Consider the following 21,888-nt stretch of genomic DNA (forward strand, 5'->3'; position numbering starts at 1 on the left):
GAGAGGGTTCACCAGAGACAGAGTGGGGAGCAGAATAGGCAGATTGTTGAAGTACACTACTGAGGGGAGCAGTGGGCAGGTCAGGAGAGGTCTGCCACACCATGTGGTCACCTCCAGGGTAAGGGATTGAACTCATGTTGAAGTGGCTTTAGCTTCTTACTGCTGTGCTTTAACCCACTGCGCCACCAGGGAGGACCCTTCTCTGCATATATTTTTATTATTTCTTTGAAATGTCAATTAATGTATGCTGGAGTGCATAATATCCTCCATATCTCATAAACTCTCATTTTCTGTCTCTTGGATTTAATGTAATTTTTGGAGATGAGTTTGGAATGTTGGGTCTTTGGGTTGACTCTGGGAACGGTTTCACCAGAGCACACCTTTTCAGCAGCATGTGGAAAGTTTCTCCATAACACAGAGAAGTTAGTTATATATAAAGAGCAGGTTTATTAGGAAAGGGGACAGGGAAGAGAAGGACACTTGCATAGACATAGGTGGGCAGAAGAGCTGCCCGAAGGGACAGGTTTGATGAGAGAGACCTGCATGGTTGCAAATGGGCAGCCTTGAGGACAGCAGCCTCTGCTGAGGGAGGTTAAGGAGGAAATGTCCTGACAGACAGGTCACAGGCAGGAAGGAAGCTGCAGTCCTTCAGAGGGAGAGAGTTGGTAGAAAGAAGCACCTGCATAGTCATAAGTGGGCAGAAATACTGCTGCCCCAGCCAGTGCAGACTGCACAGATATACACTCTTTCTCTCTGGGAGGGTCTCACTTCTTGTGAGCCTAGTTTTGTTGCTAATTTGGATAAGTATGTAGAATTTGAAAGGGGACTGAAGTTCAGTGGGCTCAATCTCCATATCTTTATTGTCCTGTGCTCCTGACAGTCCCTAAAGCAGTATGATATCTGCTTGGATCTTATGCTTTGTAATCCAGGCATGGTGCCTAATAATCTTAGTTCCTATAGTTGGGTTAATGACTGTGTTATTTCCTCTTACTCCCCACCCACCCCCGCCCCAATTCTGCTCTTGGCATTGTGTGAGCCAGATTTTTGGTCTTATGGTGCCTCCTCTCCAGTTTCCCCATCTTCTCCTCCATCAGGTTCATTCTGGCTAATTATTTTTAATCTATTTTTCAACTGGCCAACTTTTCTCCTTAACTATGTTTAATATGCTATTTAACTCACTGAATTTTTGTTTTAGTATATTATTTATTTGCAGAAATTCCATAATTCTTCAAATATGATTTTTCATTTTTATTATGCTTTGTTTATTGATTTTTGTATACTTTATTATTCTAATAGGAGTTCTTTGTGAGGCTGATTCTGCTGTCTAGATTCCTTATGCATTTTGTTTTTATTATTTTATAAAGTTAATTTTCCTTGGAACTTTATCATTTATATACTTTTCATGCTGAATTAAGGATTTTATTTTCCTCAAGAAAATCAGATTTCCTTCTGTTGTTCATCTTGGTGTGAACCAAAGAATTATTTTTAAATTGAAATTTCTGCTTTTAATTCAAGCAAGAAACATGGGGAAATGAACAAAAAAATATACAAACAACAAACAATAGTAAAACAACTCTGGGTGAGGACTGGCATTGGTTAAGGATTCTTAATGGAGATGTTTTTTCATTCTCTACTTTTTCCCTTCATGTAATACACCCCTTTACAAATAAAGCATATCAGGATTGATCTCATTCCTTCTATTTTCCAAGCAATGATCAAAATAGAAGCCTCAGGACACTAGGGTTGGGCAACTGCCTTCAGGGAAAAATCTGGCTTTATTGCTCTGTGACTTCTAGAATCTCTGTGGATTTTTCACTTTCTAGATAATTCACTGACTCATTTTGAAGACTCATCTTTGGTAGTTATTTCTACTGAGAGATTTTTCCATGCTATTTTATCTATTACACTGCTAGAAATATAAATCTTTAAGTTGTACTGCAGAAAGAGTGGCCATTCTGCAGTTTGAATATGATCTGGGTGCTCTTAAAGTCTTCTCTTCTTTTTACTCTTGCAGGAAGAAAAAAAATTATGTGTCCTGGAAGGGTCTATAGGTCCAATCTCAGGCTGCCCTTTGAGTCTCTTTCTACCTGCCTCATCAGGGTTTTCTCCACTCTGGATTTGGTGGTCTTCATTTAGTTCCCCTGACTACCAAGTTCCCTCTGCTGCAAAACCTGTGTGCTTGCTATTCTTGGGGGCCAAATGCCTTTTCCCCTCTTTTTCTTCTAGTTTTCTCTATTCACTGTTCTGTGTCACCTCAAGCATCACTTTTCCTGCATTATTTGCCTAAGTTAAATCTTTAAGTTCTCATTGCCCTTTTATTTTGTCTTTCAAGTATGTTTTATAAGCACTATATTGAGTACTCCCTCTGTGCTTATAGTAATTGCTAGCTGATGCCCAAAAAATAATTTTAGCTGAATAAATTATCTGATGGAAACTTTAAGCATACAAAACCTGGTAAAATTGTCCTTTAAACTAAGTATTCCATTGTTAGTTAGTTGTTCCTTCTCTGCCCCTAGTGGTTTGTTTTCATGGGGTCACTAATTGCTCTGTCTGAATTTGGTCTTAAATTGGATAAACAATTTGCTGACTAAAATGAAGTCCTGGATTTTAAAACTCACCTCTGTGGGCCATGCATAATCTTTCTTCCTTGTTCAACATTTCCTTCTCTGATATGATTTAATGTAATATTGTATAGTCTATGTAATATATAAAATAACATATAAGTATACATATGCAGTAACTACCATTATAATAAGTATTTCTCCTAAGCCCTAGAAACTAAAACATGTTGTGGATCCTATGCTGATCTACCCTGCAGCCTTTGCTATGCACAGAACATACCCACATTTGTCACTTGGGGTTTTGCTATTTTCCCAGAGGTATCCCTAGGGAGGAAGAATTCATTTCTTGTATCTAGTTCACAGGTGATCTTAGGAACTGAAAATCTAAATACAGCAATTTTCAGTACACAGCTTACAACATTTAAAAAATTTCTCTGGTAGTTTATGACTTTTAAAAGACCTGTGAGCATTTACCTTCAGCACTAACACATTTAATACTTGTTCCATTTGCACTGGGCCCATGACTTGATTCTTATTTTCCAACACTTGAGCTGATAGTGAAAGTTTCTATCTAATTGAAATGTTTGTCTAGTGACATAGATTGGTTTACATTAGCGATGAAGTGCTTATCCAACAAATATTGAATAACCCCTAGGCCACTCTGCTAGGCACTAGGAATAGCAATGAATTGGACAGATTCAGGCATAGTCTTCGTGGGAAATTTAATCTAGCTAAAAAAGGGAGTCATTCGGCAGATATACATATATATTAAGTGCCTGTGAAATCAAGATGAGGTGCTCTGAGAGCACATAATATAGTATATGAATAATCATATATATGAAATATATAACATATATAGTATAATATATACTCAAATCTCATCATGCGGCTAGGGAGGCATCTAAAGACACTCTAAACTGAGATTTGAATAATGAATAAGGATTGGTAGGTAAAGGGGAGGAAGGTAATATGTGAAACAAAAGCTGGAAGGAGGTCCCTAAGATTGTTGGGGACTCTATAGAACTATGGGAAAACCAGGGTATCTGGAGTTCATTGATGATGGGGAGGTATAGAGTATCAAGGATAGGAAGAGGCAGACCTTGCAGAGCTTTGAAGGTCAGGCCTTGGCATTGAAACATTATCCTGAAGGAAATAAAGAGCTATTAAAGGATTTTAGACAGGAGAATGATAGGATGACGTTTGTATATTTAGCAGTCCCTTTGACATTGTGTAGAAAATGGATCCAAAGGAAAGAATGAAAGAAGGGAGCTGGGTTCAGAGATCTCTACAGGAAAGAAGTAATGGTTATTCTTACAAATGCTGTGCTAATACTGATGAGAATGGAGGCTAGCGAATGGCTTTGGTGACTACAGTTAACAATACTGTATGATATACTTGTAAGTTGATTAGAGTAGATCTTAAATACTCTCACCACACATACAGAATTGTAATTACTGAGGTGACATAGATGCTAACTAATCTTGTGTTATTCATGTTGTACTCTTTATATGTATCAACTCATCACTGCACACCTTTAGTTTATACAATGTTATATGTCAAATCTATTGCAATAAAACTGGAAGAAATGATTTTGGAAGGTAGAACTAATGGAACTTGATGATCAAATGGATTTCAAGCTCTTCAGAATCAACCACTACATGCTTTCGGGCTTTAACTTGAGCTCCTATGGGGCCACATGCTGAGTGCGGGAACTCTGGATGGGCTTGATTATAGATAATCAGCATGTCTATTGGACTCTAGGGCTACAGAAGCAAGTGAAGATTCCTGATGGATTCCCTTCATGGTGATGTGATTCACTAGAGAGGAGAGAAACAGCCTCTAGAATGGAGTTGCCTGCTAAAGGTCATGACACAGTATTGCTATGTATGTGTTAGAATTCAGTTGCTATGTATGTGTGGGATCCATCTGCTGCACTGCCTCTGCTGGCAGCTTCTGTCCCTGAGACACCCTACTGCTCAAAGGGACCTCCAGTAATGCAAACTTAGTGTGTTCAAATTTGACACTCCCTCAGGTGTTTCTAGATTTCAAAACAAGGGAGTTTTACTGCACATGTGTTTTTTAAAATCAGTAACATTTGTAAAGAAAACGTTAAAAATTCGACTTAACTCCATGCACCAAATGTCAAGGTACTCAGTAGAACAGAGCAGAAGTCTGGGGTTAATTATCTTTCTCATAAAGTCACAGATAGAAAGGACAAAGTTCAGATGCTCTTGGTATGACCACAGTTTAGAGTAATAATAACTTGACATTTCTTAAGCAATTGTCATTCAAGTTGCAGTCAGTGCCAGAAACCAGGAGCTAGGTGTAAGACCATCATTTCCATTCTTGTGATTGTCCAGGGAAATATGTCTTCAGTTGTATGACCTTGAGCTAGATTCCTTAAGTAAAACCCTATTTCCCATAGTGAGAATAAGAGAATTCAGGAAAGGCTTTGGGAAAAAGGATTGTTATAGTAAGGAGTTGGAGGGCAAGAAACAGTTATCCCCTCAAAATAGTTGATACATCTTTTTTATAATTAAATGCAATATTTTCTTGCCTAAAAATCAGAATACAGTATAAAAGTATGTAATGGTACTATTGATCTACATAAGCCCTTTTCTGAGAGGTAATAAAATGGTCAAATTATTGTATAGTTTTCCAGATTATACAGGGTGTTTAATTATTCTACAGCTTATTTTTTCTCTCACTCAAAAAATTAAAGGAAGAAATTGTAAGAGAAAGAAATTGTAAGAGAAATTGTAAGCAGTCAACACCCAATTTCTTCTTGATAACCAACTAGTCCTGAAAAGAAAAAACCTGGGAGTGTTCTGCTAGATATCAGTTTCCTTTTCAAGTAGATGACGCAATCTAGACTTTTCTCTGTACGTCTCAGAACTATGAAAGTGTGTGTGTGTTTCTATTCTTAGGAACATTGTTTTGGTAACGCTCAATTTCTAATTATATTGAGAGAAAAAACTCTGAATACCATTTTTCATGCTAATAGAGAAATTTACTTAAGTGCAGAATCATGCAACTTAGTTCTTGCCAAATTACATAAAGACTGCAGCTCCTCTCAATAGAATGAAGAATAGCATAGAGCACACATCATACTCTATTCATAACTTAGAGTTCTTTTCAAGGCTTTTGCCTGCATCTTATTACCTACTTACTATTAATTTATTACACAGGGTTGCCATATTTTCCAAGTAAAGTGAATGTTTTAGATAGATTGTTTTTCTTTCATTTCTTCCATAATGTTAACTTCATTCTTTTTTATTTAGACTGTTTACAATTCCACCTGAGGCAGTTTTTCTTCAATGATTGCAATCACTTTTCTCATTCATTCTAGACACTTTCCAAACAGGATCCCCACATGTTGAATTTGTCTTTTTCCCCCCTCTGATCTATGAGTCATTCTTTCCTGGGTTGATTTATAGGACAAGACTGTTTAGGGAAACTTCTTTGGAATTTGCTCTAAGGGTTGATCCCTCCTCGAAAATCAGATTCTAGAAAAGGAATGACTAAAGTAAAAATAATTTTGTTACTGACAAAAGGATTGTTAGGTACCAGGAGCTGGCATGAGCTCTGACTATAAGTCCTTTTGTTATTCAATTAAATGAAGTCTGCCTGGAGTTCTCTCTGGACACAAGGTCTGCTTGATAATTCTCAGGCCATGGTATAGTTACCATAGCCTTTTCTTATATAGCTTTACTTTTGTCCTTCTGGGGGAAAAAAAAAAAAAAACTTGCTTGACATTTTAACTTTGTTACTCTTCAAAAGAGAATATCTGACCATTATTGAGGGGGACAGCTTCTTTCAGGCTCATTGTGTTAAGGGGTAGGGTGTCCTAAGGGAACTCTGCAGAGTCTTGTGGACTCCACCATCGACTCCAGCTTTCTGGACTCCACCCCCTACTTCAGTGATTGGAAACTACAACTCTCAGCAGTACCAGGGAGAGAACTGAGAGGACCCAAGGGCGGAGCTAAGCAGGCCTTCTGGGACATTGGGGCTTCTGGGACATTGGGGGATAAATAGGGTACCATTGTGTCTCTCGCTAGCTCGCTCGGGAAACGACTCTCCAGACAGCATGGCTCCAGGCTTTCAGTTAGTTTGTTACCAGAGCTCCAAGTCAGCCCAGCTGGTAAGCTATTCCAACAACTGGAATATTTCCCCCTTTTTTTTCCCCTTTTGTAAATAAACCATTTATTGACCCTTTTGTATGTGCCTGCAGTACAACTAAATTTTAAGTGTGTGGGTGAGGCTGCACCGACAGGTGGCCCAGTTCACACTGGGGTGCCCTGTAACAATTGCCCTGAAGTTCTGTGTCTTGATCTGGAATTTTAATTTCCTTTCAAGTCCATACACCTTGATAGTGGGGGGGGGGGGCTGGTGACAATGATCATGCAAGAAAGATGTGAGTCCGGCAATCCTCTCTTTAATGAGCCTTTCCCAGCCTTGCTTTGGCTTAAATATGCCTGCTGAATGTACTGAAGATTTTCTTTCTATAAGTAAGATCAGTCATTAAAAGGGCAGTTTTCATACAGATTCAACCTCTTATCTGTTTACAATTACCCCCCCACCCCAATGTTTGAGTAGAAGAAGGGTAGAGAGGTACCTGGGATCTGGTCTTAGAATGTTTTGAGTTATTCAGGATAATGACTCTTTTAAACCACAGATGACTAGGGAATGAATTGGTAATTCTTTTTTACTTAACTCCAATAAAATAAGTTATTGGTTGATGGGTAGGAAGATCAGCATAGTCACCTTAAATAGAAAAAGATTAGAGTCAGTCATCTAGTTTCCTAAAGCATCATCACCTGTGCACATGCTGCTTTCCTGCTAGCCACTCATTGGTTCCAGTTCCCAGCAATCAGCTATGATTTTGTTCTCTAGAAGCTGTATTGCCTAATGGTTAAAGGAGTGAAGTTTGGAGCCAAGACATAGACTTAAAGTATGTCTCACTATTTAGTACTTGTGCAGTTAGCATAGTGCCTGTGTCTAACAAATGCTTAATAAGTAGCAGATATTATTAGACATAATAGTCTTGGTAGTAAAGGTTATACTAAAACATCTACATGGGTGAGGATGGCTATTAATACCATCCTTGAGATCTTATTTTAGTATTATTCATAGCTGAGCCACAGTAAGTTCTGGATTCAGAAGACATTGCAACATAGTCACATTGAAGGTGCTGAATTTCATTATTTTAATAATTTTTTATTTGTTGGTGCATTTATTTGTAACTCAGCTTTGATGTTCCAAGTGTATTGCTAGGCCTGGGGAATTATTACATGATCTTTGCCTATTTGGATCATATGCTCTAGAGGAGAAGACATTCTAGTAAGTTGTGAGGATGAGTAAAGTATTCTCACACAGAAGAATTGATTCCTGTGACAGTCTGCATTAAATGCTGCATGCAGGGCATATTCACCTATAATCACTAAGTAACGGGCTACCCTCTATAGTGTTCCCTAAGCGTTCCCCAGCATCATACTGCAGGACACAAAACAAAATGGTATGTTGCAACATTATTGTGTTTGTGATTTTGCTCAGTTCCATGTAAGATCATGGAGACATCTAAAATGGAGTCTTCACATTAAAAACCTTCCAATAATCTGCTTTTGCTCCTGGGTGCTTATGAATTTGAGTCAGGTGTATGTCTCTCCAAGAACAAAATTAGGCAAAGATGTGACTGCTTGAGGGAAACAGAAAGAGATTGGGGCCCAGATCTAATCATATCAGGTATTTCTAGGGCTCCTAGAACAGAGGAAAAGAAGGGTGTACTGTTGGTGGCGTGGCAGGGGTGTAACCTAGGGGTGAGAGGTATAGATGGCAAAACTGGATAATGTCAGCCAGAGTGCCCACTTTCTCCTCTGTTCTTCCAATTCCCTTGTTCATGCTTTTTTTTTTCTTTTCTTTTCTCATATGTAATATATAGGTAATAATAGCCTCTACTTGATGAGCTAATCCATGTGAAGAAGCTTACACAGGGCCTGACCCTTTATGAAGGCCTCAATAATAGCATTAAACTTTTATTATTCAATTTTCCTTACTCTGTAGCAAGCCATGATTTACTTGCCAGCTTACCTCATGATTTCTCCCCAGGCAGGGAGTCTTCCCCATGTTTATCTCTACTGCAGTGCTTGGCACACAGTAGGTGATCAATAAGTGGTAACTGTATTTATGAGTTTTCTGATTTCTTTCTCTTTAAGAGAAGGGAAAAAAATACAACCAATATCATTTGTTGTCTTTACTGTGTGCCAGGCACAGTGCTATTTACTTGAGATGCATTATTTGATTGTAAATCACTTTGTGGGGCTACTACCATTTTAATAATGAGAAAACTAAGCCTTGTAGAGATTAAGAAGGGTAGTCAAGGTCAGTCCCACTAAAAACAAAACAAAACAAACAGCAGCCCAGTAGCCCAGGGCTTGAAGTCTATATAATCTTACTCAAATGTCTATATTGCCTCAAAGAAGCAGGAAAGAGGCAGGAAGATGCCTGAGAATATACTAAGAGCTGGAAGTGGCTCAGGTATAGAAAATGAAATGGGATTCAGGAAGCAGGGAAACCTACACCCTTGGGTTCTAAAGCAGATCTTCCCACTGACTCCGTGGCCCAAGGTTGCCTTCATTTAGATTCTGCTACACTGGGCCAGTGGCCTGAGGTGGGTGTCTCTGGTTGAGGCTGAAGCTTTGTGTACCTGTGTGAAAGAGGTGGTATCAAGCATTGTACACACCATATGGGGGCCATTTGCATTTAGTGAGTGCTCAGCTGTGCACAGTGTCTCCTAATGAATCACATGCACGGCGAGCATTGCTATATTTATCCAGGCACTGGGAGCTTGCTGCGGTCGACTCCCTGCCCCCGAACAGTGCCTTACAGGCTGCTCCACTTTTCCTTGTGGTCTGGGCCTTAGGGCCCTTCAATAATTCGTTCCCTGGCAGGATCAGCTGGTTTCTGAAGCATCTTTCTAGGCGTTTGAAACCAGAAAAAAAATGTTTCTCTCCTGAAGCTACAGCAGAGCCCAGTGCTAAAATAGGACCTTGAAACTACATCTGCTGTGCCCTTGACTTCAAGGCCACATGTAAAGCCTTGCAGATAGATGAGGCATTATTTTTCTTTCTCCTCCATGTTTCTCAGAGGAGGACCCACAGTGCTGAATGACCCCCACCCCCCGCATCATCATTGTATTTCTTCCACCTTATGTGTTTATTTTGCCTTAGTCACTCCTTCCTTGAAATAGCCCTTTCATTTATGTTGAATCAGGTCAGAGAGTTTGCCATTATGATTACTTTCCTGAGTAGGAACCAACAACAGCAATAAGAAGAGCTGATACTTACTTGACACTTATTAAGCACCTGCTACAATATTAATTGACATCATCTCATTTTCTTCCATCCCAAAATAATCCTCTGAGTGAGCATGATGTCTCTCTTTTATCAATAGGGAAGGTAAAATCACAGACATAATTCGTCTGAGTCTGCACAGCCAATGTCTGGAAACATTTGGCTAGATAGCAAAGCCCTTTGCACTAAATAGCCTTTTGTTTGCTTTTTTCTTCTCAACTGTAGTCATTTCCTCCAACTCTACTTTCCATTTCACCAAGTAAAACTCTAAGCTTAGACATTTACACATATAAGTGATGAGTATATCAATTTTGCTTAATAATGTAATAACCTTAGGGGTCTCCCTGGTGGCTAGGGGTTAAGCCTCACATTATGGCAGCCACTGTAGCATGAGTTCCATACCCCTCCAGGTGCTAACCCAAAGGGTACAGCAGACCTCTCCTGACTCACCTGCTGCTCCCCTCAGTAGTGTATTTCAGTATATATACCTTTTCTTCTCCCTACTATGTCTCTGGTGAATCCTCTCACCCCCGCCCCCCCCCCACCTCCCCCCCTGCATCTCTGGCCTGCACCTCAGTTCTTCTATGAATAATTTTTTTTAACAAATGTAGTCACTGTAAAATATATTTCCCTACAGAGTTGTGTTTTATCCTTTATAAAACTGAGACACATGTAGAATATATTTCCTTTGCTGGACTGGAGTGTGGTATTAACAGGGAGCAGTTGGAGCCCCACTAAGGCAGATGCCCACCCTGCTGTTGGCCTCTTGGGAGCTGAGTCATTTGCCTTCTTGTTAGACTCTCAGTGGCTAGAAAGATAAGAAAGCTGACTTCGGCTGTGAGCTATACCACAGGTTCAGTCGGTGACCTAGAGCAAATCACATGTGCCTTTGTTTTAAAAATCAAATTAAGTTTCCTACAAAGGTGAAAGTTGAGTGGGCTGTCATTTGAACTTACAGCCTGATTGTCTTGCCTCCCCATCTCAGTCAAATGACATTTATAAAACAGAGGTGGTGCTAAGTCACCTCCCTACTCTGGCCCTCAGTTTCTTCATGTGTACATGGGAAGCATGGAGTAACTGTTCACTGGTTTAGTGTCTGTAGCTCTGGGTTTAGACCTCCAGGGAGCTGCAGGAAGAAAATCACCCCAGCCCTTCCAGAGACTCAAACAAGGAAAGGGCACCACAAAGCCAGAGTTTATCTAAGGAAAAAGAGTTCTTGATTTGGAAGGACATTTGTGCAGCTCATATAGACAAAAGAGGTCAGGAACCAGGGTAGCTTCAGGTATCCCTGGCAGGAGTTGACACCATTTCCCCTCAGTGACATAGAACAAGCCCTCCCCCCCCCCCTGTTTAAAATGACAAAGTCCAGAGAGAGAAAACAGGAAAACTTCTTTGGGATCACTTGGTTGTGGAAGTGGGGTGGAAGTAGGGATGATAGGGTCAATCAGCAGGACCAGTCCTGTAGGCAGTACAGGTGGTTCCTAAGAATAGGTCTTGTCTCCCTACACACACACACACACATACACAGTATACCTTACAGAGAAATTTCATGTGCATGTAAATAATGACAACACCACTATGGTATTAAGTATTATTATTAGGAGACACTATACCAGTAAGGGGGACTGTTATTAAAAAATGTCAGTGAAAATGTCATTAAAATATTAGACTTTTTTTTTCAAAGTTTTATTTATTTGTGCATACAGAACTGGGGTACAGGCCAGAGACTCAAGGGTGGTGAGAGACTTCATCAGAGACAGAGTGGGGAGCAGAACAGGCAGATCGACGAAGTACACTGCTGAGGGGAGCAGCAGGCGGGTCAGGAGAGGTCTGCCGCGCTATGTGGTCTCCTCCGGGGCAGGCGGGAATCGAACTCATGCAGAAGTGGCTTTAGCTTCTTAGTGCAGTACTTTAACCCGCTGCGCCACCAGGGAGGGCCAAAATATTAGACATTTTTAAGTAGATATGGGTATGAAAAGAATAACGAATTTCAAGGCAAAAGTCTTGGAGCATCAACCATCCATTAGATTTACTTTGGTAATAAAAAAGAACTAACAGTACTGTTTCATGAGGAAAATAACCACCACTTTGAATTAGGATACCTTCTTCTTGCCTGTCAGATCTCTCTTCCACCAGATCTCTTTCTGTGTCCTTCCTTTGCTGTGACTTGGGGATGGTTGTAATAACTCTCCTATTCCTACAAGTGATAACAGCAAGACAACTAACATTTAGTGGGGCCAAGCATGTGGTGAACACTTGGAGAGAGAGCTGATTTCCTTACTATACTAGCATACAGTGCTGTTAGGGCCACATTTTGTGAGAAATCAGGGAATCATGAGGATCAGCATAAAAGAGAGCAAAGTGGGGTGTGAACTGATAGCAAGGGCTGGGTCTGGTGCCCAAGGCCAGCTTTGGATACAAGTCACGCTTGACTGCTGTGAAGTCCATGGCATGTTGATTAAAGTGTAATCTGTAAAATGGGGGTGTGATAATATCTATTCGTGATGTTTCTCTGTAATTTTTGGTGTTACTTAATAAGGTCTGCAGTCTTCAGTTGGTATAGGTAGAACAGAGATTGGAAGCCAGAGTCTAGTCACTTTAGAAAACAAACTGTATGACAGAGCTCTGTTCTAGTAGGAGTAGAAGATCCAAGAGTGAGTAGTGTTGGGGAGGAAAAGAGTGTTCAGCAAGAAAAGTGGGGTAGGGAAAGGAGGGGTGTGAGATAGAATATAGGAGAGAGTGGGGGATAAAGGACTCTAGGCTCTTCTTACATCCCTGTCTCTGACCTTTAACTAGTTGGGCAGAAAGTCAGCCACAATTGCTAAGGTCCCTGTCATGAATGAAATATTCTAAACTGGCTTCATCCTAAGTGTCTACTTCAGGAAATAAACTTTAGGACAGAGAAAGAGAGACTAAGAGAGAGAAATTGATACCCAGAGAGAAAGATTAGTACACAGATCAACAGAGAGAAACACATTTAAGGACAGAGGAAGAAGTAGAAAAGAGGCAGAAAGAAGAGAAAAAGGAGAAGGGGGTAAGTGAGGATTTCATGAGGCAGTGTTGAGGTGATGGTGATGGACATAGTACTGTGATTGGCAGAGCAAACAAACCCATTAAGTGTGTCAGTGCTTTATCTGAGCAAAGCACCTTTACCATGGCCAGTAGCCCAGGAGAATTTGACTGTGTAGGGATGTGACAGGAGACACTCTTTATCTGAACTGGAGACAGGAGCTTTCTTCTCAGTATTTGCACAGGATGCCACAGATTAAACTGAGGATTTTTCACTGCTGCTGATAAAAGCCTGTTTGGAGAGGCCTTGGACTGAATAATACTCCAAGACTGGGTCAAGAGGGTGATAAGACTTGGGTCCAAGACTCATTTTTATAAAACAGGAAAATTTCATAGAAAGTTAAATATGTATATTAGTATAAGCACTGAAAATCTCTAGAAGGATATACGTCATAATGTACTATTTAGTTGTTTGCTTTTTTTTTTTTTCCTAACAATAGCAGCATAGTTCCTTTATAATCAGAACTAAAGGTTTGAATTTGGAAATAATGCCCTTCCTGGTGGTGTAACTGGTTAAAGTGCAGCACTATGAAGCTAGGAGCAGCAACTGTAGCAGGAGTTTGAACCCCAGCCAGTAAGGGCGGTGACCCACGTGGCACAGCAGACCTCTCCAGTCTACCTGCTGCTCCCCTCAGCAGTGTATTTCAGTTAATCCACCTGTTCTGCTCCCTACTCTGTCTCTGGTGAATCCTCTCACCCTCCACACCTCTTGTGTGCCCCAGCTCTTGTGTGCGTAAAGTAAATAAATCTTTAAGAAAATAAATAAATAAATTTGGAAATAAAGGGAAAAGATGCTCCTTACATGCTGTATTCATCTACAGTAGGCAAAGGCCAAGTGCAAAGACGACATATTTCAGAATATTTCTCCTTGATATTTGCAAGTCACTTTGAAAAAGCTGATGCCCATCTCTCCTCTGATTCTTGCAGGAGCGTGAAATTATTAATGTCCCCACAACTCAGATAAGTTTCATTCCTTTTAGTTTCTTCAGGATTTACACAGTGATGGGCGGGGGCATACTCAACACAGTGCCAGTTGGAGGGTTTCTGCACAGCATGGTGGATGAAGGTGTTCCCCTTGAGTGAATTTTGCCTGCAAAGACAGCTGAATCAACTCTCTTTTCTCCTAGCTCCCTCCTCCCACCCCTTTCTCTTTTTAATTTTAAATGAAGATTTTTGTTGGCATACATTTTCAAAGATACTGCCTGTTTGCTTGAGAAAATACTCAGATGCCTCTTCTTTCAGGCTTTATGAAGGCAAAGAACAGATGGAGTTTGAAGAATCCATGAGAAGGCTCTTTGAATCCATCAACAACTTGATGAAAAGTCAATATAAGACAACCATACTATTGCAGGTTGGTTTATGCTACAAAAAAATAAAAAATCTATCTTCATTTGGCAGTCCAAGAAATAACAGCATGGTGAAATAATGTCTACTTTTACTGAAATATTCAACCCTGTGTTAATTGAACAGGTGTGTGGCATAGGATTGTGAAGACTAAGGGCAGGAGAAGCCACAGTTATTGCTCATTTCCCATAAAAGTAAAAGTACCTCTTTTAAACTAGCTCTGAAGATTTGCTGCCTAGAAGGAAATAGGTCAAACCTTATATACTTCTAATGGTGAGAGTAGTTAAGGTGACAGTGTCTCAGGTCATTCACTTTTTATTCTCAACACCATAAACTCAGATGCCCTATTGGGGTTAGAGAGGCTCTTCAATTAACCAAACATAGTGAAATAAATAATGCCTAAAAATTAACAACAGTGTAATGAGATTAATCGCCAAAACTGAATGTACTTTGGAGGAAAAGGACCCTCTAATTAGTGGCCTATAATGATAATCTGTAAGCTCTAAATCTTTGATAAACCTTCAGCCTATCCCATTGTCTGAGAGAGGTTATCAGCAAAGAGGCTAAATGAAGAGTCTGTTTCAGGGAAACTTCATATTTTCACAGAATTTACTGGCAAGTAAGGAGCTGCCAGTGGGTTGTGAATAAGAAAATGCAAATACATTATCTGAGTCAATGAGTTCATGCAGATTATGTCTTTTAATTGATGTTCTCCTTTTAGTTGCTAATTTACATATTCACTTTGCAGATTGTAATATAAGACAAAGTTTAGGAATCACTTTGCAAATAGTCTCTTTTGATATGAGTTAGAGAGGAAACTACAGTGGGGTGTGTGTGTGTGAGTGTGTGTATGTGTGTATATGCATATAAGCTTTGCCTTGTTAGTTACTGATCCTCAGAACCTAGAATAGTGCTAATCATAGCTTATTCAAGTCTTCCAAATGACTGAATGAACTACTTTTAGAGAGATTTTAATGTCTCCATTTTATAGATGAAGAAACTGAAACTAGGATTCATAGTTCCTCAGGTTTCCATGCTAGCAATCAAGAGTGGCTGGGGTTCAGCTCTCTTCTAGTTTGGCACCTCATGGAGATAATGACTGTTAGGACTGCAGTCTTAAAATCTCCACCTTCTCTTCCCTCTTGCTGTATTTAAAAAAAAAAAATCCCCCTATTCTTCAATCCTTCGTTATTTCAAAGTCAAGGGAATAACAGGAACTGGAGTATCATGAAAAAAATGTATGAGAGCTGGAACCTGTCACTTCATCCTGCTATAATGGAAGGAACTGAGCTTCCAGAGACAACTACTGTCTTAGGTCTCAGGTGGGAGCCCAGAACGAACAATTGCAATGAAAGAAGCCTATGGCACAGATTCACTTCTAAAATATGTTCCCGAGAACTAGAAATGTGAGGGAGCAGAAATGGTGATGAATGGACAAAGCCATCTTCTGAGATGTATAGGCTTCATGGAGAGAGACGACATGATCTTGAGAAATCTGATGGAACAAGCCATCATGGAACTCCTCTTTCCAAGGCAGCACCTATTTCCCTCTGTTGAACTGTACATGTCATGGGGAAATGAAGGAAGGGAGAGAGGTAACAAGAAGGTTAGGGGGATAAAAGAAGGACAAGATAAAAAAGGAAACAAAAAAGCAGAGCTGAGTCAATAGAACTTACAATACAGAGGAAACCTGGATCAAAAAGTTATTCTTTTTCATCAGCGCTATGACCTCATACTGTTCATTAAATCTCAGCCTTCTGTTTCCTCATCCATAAAACTTAACTGTTTGGGTGAGGATCAAATAAACATTGTCTGCAAAAAAGCAAATCATAAAATGCTATACAAATATGGTGGAGAAGTAACAATGATTGTTATGGTGTTGGCATGAGTCATTTTACTCAGGTTCTTATTGTTTGGGTAGCTGTGTTAGAAATGCCTTGTTTTCCTTGGGATTTGGTCCAGATTATGCTGGCTCCTTCTCATGTATTTTCACCCCAGTGCCATGGAAAGGGACTTCGTTCTTTTTTAATTTCTCTAGGGATCGAATTTAGCCTCAGGGATTTACATAAAATCAGTGATGCTGTCCACCATTTATTTCTACAGCTGTTGAAAACTGTAAAAGAAGAAATTAAAATCATATTCAAATTTGGCAAACAGTACTGTTTGAAAAAAAGTCATTGCTGTTTTAGGATGTGAGGAATGCACTGATGAAGGGAGAGGTGACAAGACCATGTGATGTCAGCTAGCTCAGCACAAGGAATCTTCTACAGGCTTTGCCACAGTTTTAGATTTCTAGCCAGAGAACTGACAGAGATTGAAAATTGGGCACTCACACTTGGGCATGTAATATTGGGCAAATCATTTCAATTTCCTGGGCCTTTTATCTTTTATAAAATGGTAGTCCCAAATATCAAGGGTTATTTAGAGAATTAAATATAGTAATATATGTAAAGAATGGTCCATTACATGGCTCAGTTTAAATTATTTTCAGTACTTATACCTCTCCCTCCTTTCCCTCATTATAAAACAGAATATTGTGGAGGTATTTTACTAGAGCAGAATGTGGAAGGGGCTATTTGTGTTCCTAACCTTGTCACATGGGGTTAGACAGGGTTATGATACCCAGTTAGATCATCAAGAAGCACAGATACACATTTCAGAAAGAATAAATTTACAAGCATGGGACTCTGTGTAAAGAAAGTGGAGGCTAACTTTCACCTGATGAAATAGTACAAGACCACTGTGCCTTGATTATGAGTCTGCATGAAATGCAGTGGCCAGAGAGCTACGATTTGTTCAAAATATTTGCAATAAGTTGTGAGTGAGCTCATGGAATAGGATATCAGTGATGGGCATTCCTTGTTTAGCCTTTACATTTCCTACTTGGGAGCCACATCTGGTTGAAATCCTAATTCTTGCCTGTCTTAGTTTGAAGTGGAGTGGATCTGGTTTAATATCAGCAAGTTATTTCTCACTCCTAAGATTTAGCTGGCTTTGTGAATTGCTTTTTGCAGTTTTCCTTATAGTTCAGAATAGACATGGCAGCAGCTCACCCAAAACTGGGGTGAATTTAAAGCCAGCGACTCAAAAGGATTGAAAGAACATTAAAAACATTTTCCATTAATTGAGCACTTACCATGTGCCAGGCATGAACCTAGGCTCTTCATCCTGCCAGAGACCTGCAAGGCAGCAGTCTGCAGTGTCCACAGGAAGCTCATTGCATAAATAATACTTCACAAATCCTACCTATCCATTGTAGTGGTACAAGGATTTTAGTCAACCAGATCTCTTAAATTCAAAATTAATATTTGTTTTATGTCACAAAGAATAGGTTAAACAAGGTGTTTTGATGTTTTTTCAACAATGGACCATATGCTCACAAGTCCCTGGCTGTGCTTGCCCACAGCCATTGTTGATAGAACTGATGGTGTGTTAAGAGGGTGAACACCAGACACTTATGAACTGGGTGTAGCTCAAACAAGAGTGAAAACATTCATGATATTATGAACTTCTAGTTGTGCAACTAGATGCTGCAATATTATGGTATATAGGTGGGAATGAATGAATATGCATATTGAATGGCATGCATGCTCCCTTGGTCATCATGATGGTCTCTGGACTGTCCAGGAGGGTGGGTGGGGAGATTATATTCCTAGTATCTGAACTAAGATCTCTCATTTAATAGGCACTTGGATGTCTTTTGGCTAGATGAATGAATACTGTTTTCCACAGTTTTGTGTTTTAGCATTTATCGTGTTGCATGTTAACCTAAAAGCTTTATCACAAACACATATGTATACACAGGTGTATGTGTGTGTGTGTAGATCCCTATCTCCTTTGATTTTTATCGATACACCTTATTAGCAAATAGCCTTCCTACCTCTACTTTACAGCTCAGGAAATTGAAGCTTAGAGAGAATGAACAACTTATTGTCTAGAAGTGGCAGATCTGAGACTTGAATCCAGGCTTCATAATTCCAGAGTTTGCATTCTTAAGCACAAACAAGCAAAGTATCAATAGTTTCATTGGCAAAATTCCAGGTGGGCGAGCCATAAATAATAGCAGGTCACAGGAAAATGGGCAGGTATTTGGGCCACTGTCATGAAGAGGAGCCTCTTCCTTTTTTTTTTTTTTTTCCTCACTAATTGATGTAAAATGTTTAAATGTGTGGACTAAGGGAAGACGGTGGCCCATTCTTGAGAAGTGACCCTCACTTGAATACTGGCTCCAGAGGTAGGAGAAACTAAACATAATGTGTAACAGCAGGAGTGACAGTTTTACCTCAGATGTCTGAATGATTCCATAATCTTATCCCCTCCTAAACTTCACGGGGTAGTGATGAAGAGGAAAAGATTTTTTTTTTTCCAATGAAACAGCTACAGTCATAGCAGGAACACATTTTTCACATAAACTGCAACTTAAGTAACATGATTCCCTTCATCTTGCTGATGAGGAAACTGGAGCACAGAGTTAATGTACCAGCCTCACTGATAAAAGTGGCCCCCATCAACAATCTTCCTTTTCTTCCAGCTCTTTTAAGTACTGAACTTTGGCCTCCTCCTGAGACTTAGGGGTTACTGAAAGCATGGAGATTTGTTCTAGAACTTGTTGATCCATTTTCTCTTTCCTGAAAAATAAGTGATGAGGCCAAATGCCCTGAGAGTTTCTTCAGGACAGCTCACTATCTGTAAGGAAATTACCCTCTCTTATCCTGTGGTGGTGAATTCTTGTGATATTTGATTGTTCAGTTTCCTTAGGCCTTGAGCATCCATTCATCAATTGACTAAAATAAAAATTGGTAGTATGGGAATATTGTCTGTGCTCTGAAATAAGAAAGGTGTCTAGTGTTTTTGTAAAACTTCCTGTAATAATTGTAATATGTGTTCTTATCTAGAAGAATTGTACAGTTTATGCTTACAGTGCATATGTGCATATAGTGTGTGTGTGTGTGTGTATGTGTAGAAAGAGAGAGAGAGAAGCCTGCAAAAACTCAGAAGAAAACTTCCCTTTGAGTTTTGAGGGAGTACAGCAGTTTTAGATTTTTTGTGTTGTTGTTACTTTTAAACATTTACTATTTCTTAGCAGCTCAGGATGATCAGTTATGGTGAAGTCCATCTGGAAATCAATTGTCTCATGTGTCCTCCTGTGACTTCTCTTCTGGCTTGGCTCTTGCTTTTTATTGATGCTGTCAGAGTTTGGAATTGATGGTTAGTCTAGGAAATTCACTTGGTGCCACTCAGTAAAATATTTGCTGAGCTGGCAAACAGTTTCCTGGTGACTATTCTTGCAATCTTCCTATGCATATATGTAGCTAGGATGATCCTTAACTTGAGAGATGTCAGGAAATCTGTACCTTCACAAGACTATCCCCACAAAAAGGTTTAAGTGCTATATGTAATCCTCCCCACCCCTCCCATCCCGACATCCAGTCAGCTTTCTCTTTCCTATCAAACCTCCCACTTGTCAAGATAGGAAGCCTTTCCTAAAACAAGGTGGACAATGGCAGATCATTCTGGTCAGGAACATGATGGAATCAGGTAAATATTCTTGTTATGTTGTTAATTAGGTGGCTTCTGGCAATTTATTTTACCTCTCTGTGCCACAGATTCCTCATTGGTGAAATGTGATAACAGTATCTACTCACAGAGTAATTCTAAGAATGCCATGAGATCATGTGTGCAAAATATTAGACAGTTATAAAGCTTTTTTAAAGCCCCATGATTGATAGTCCTGTTTTATACATATTTGTTCATAAGTACATATAAACATATGTTTTTCTTAAATTCTATATGAAGTATAGATCTTGATGGCTGAGATATTTCTAGTGTCCAGACTTAGAAACATGTAGCACATGGAGGTCTTCAGAGGGCGTATGGCTTAGCTGCTCTGCCATCCAGAGGTGCTTAGTGAGAGCACCTGCTGAGCTTACCTGCTCTTACCTCTCACATGTGCACCAATGCCATGTGGAGGGGAGGACTGGGCTTGGGAACCCTGGGGCCAATGCTGACTGACGACAGGATTGGCAAACTTCCTGGGTCAGAGATGGGCTGTCCCCATTAGAAAAGAAAACCACAGACCTGTCACTTCTCTGTGAGCCTGCCTGGACCAGATGGAAGTTTACTCTCCAGTTGAGTTGATAACACCCTCTGATTCTCAGGGTGACAGCTATTCAGTTTGTTTTGCTTTATTGCCAGTCTAGTGAAGGGAAGCTGGAGGAATTGGCTCTTCTCAAGCAGCCCTTCTCCCAGCCCTGTCTAGCTTCTCTCCATTAATGGCTGAAGCATTTAAGTTTGAGTGTTGCTGTCGACTTCTGGTGTCTGCTATTCTGCAGCATCACTTCAAAGCCCTGGAATGATTTACAGTCCTTGAAAGCTAGCAACTTGATACAAACTCTGAAGTCCTGGCTTCAGAAAACCCCAGCTTGCCGAGAGTTTTGTTCTCTCACTTGGTTTTAATTAGGAGAAGCAAACATTATACTTTGTCTAGACACTGAAGAATAAGGGCAGGTGCTTGAAAGCTGAGATGAGGAAAGATCCACAAACATCCCTTAGGAGCCTACTGTGTGCTGAACATTACGCCAGGTGTATGCTATACTCTACCTCTTCACCTCTCACAAAGTTGCCAAAACTCAGGATACAGAAATGGGCAAAGGCGCATGCAGATGCTAGTGGAACACTGGGTGCACACAGGTATCAAGTGGAACACAGAAACACAAACATGCACACTATTTTCTTAACAAGCATCTTATAGTAAGTAAAATATGAAGAAAACTTGGAGACCATTAGGACCTGGGATTCTTGCCCTGGTCCCTGTAGGCCCAGAGTTCTACATTATTTGATCTAAAAATAAATGAAGGAACAGCTTTTTCTGAGTGCTTGGACTGGCCCCTTCAGGGCGTATATCTCAGCACATGGTGTCTTTTCAGAGTTTAGAAGGTATAGACTGATTGCCCTTGGGAGAAGAATGGCCTGCAGCTGTGTCTGACTTGACCAGCACAGTGTACAAAAAAAAAAAAAAAAAAAAAAAAGAAAGAAAAAAAAGAAAAAGAAAAGAAACAGAATGACTCATTATTTGGATAGAGATGGGTTCCATATACCTCATCACTTTCTACTGGCCTATGTTCATCCCATTATACTCCTTTCTGTTGCTTGTCCAGCCCACTAAGGATCTGCTTTTACTGTATGTGCTTAGTGTTTCCTGATAGTGATTCATGACCAATGAAGATGAAATAAATTGTATCCTTTGACTGCCTGGAGGAATATCATAATGCATCTTAACATACTCAAATTCTGAAAAAAGTTTTGAAGCTACAGAAAACTCACTCTTTTATATTTGCTTAAGCTAGAGTTTTCCAAGATTATTTGATTGCAAACCTTTCACCTCACAGAATATCTGAAACACCATCCTACAGGACATAGGAATCCCAATCAAACATAGTTTTGACTCTAGAATCTTGTTATCTCTTGTCATCTAGATTTGAAAGAATAAAGAATAAATCTCTTGACACAGAAATCCAATAACTAAAAAGAGAAAGCCTCACAAATCTGGCAGTATGCAAATTAAA

At 39.8% G+C, this 21,888-nt stretch overlaps 1 protein-coding gene across 1 annotated transcript in view; it reads left to right on the forward strand.

Moving 5' to 3' along the window:
• Positions 1 to 21,888, forward strand: part of DOCK2 (dedicator of cytokinesis 2) — a 394,233-nt gene that overhangs the window by 89,095 nt on the left and 283,250 nt on the right. Inside the window, exon 26 of the mRNA XM_004679543.2 lies at positions 14,222 to 14,330. Coding sequence (XP_004679600.1) covers positions 14,222 to 14,330 — 109 coding nt within the window. The remainder of the gene's footprint in view (positions 1 to 14,221; positions 14,331 to 21,888) is intronic.

This window comes from Condylura cristata, unplaced genomic scaffold (assembly GCF_000260355.1).
Source record: "Condylura cristata isolate star-nosed mole 26May11 unplaced genomic scaffold, ConCri1.0 scaffold00008, whole genome shotgun sequence".
Classification (NCBI taxonomy): domain Eukaryota; kingdom Metazoa; phylum Chordata; class Mammalia; order Eulipotyphla; family Talpidae; genus Condylura; species Condylura cristata.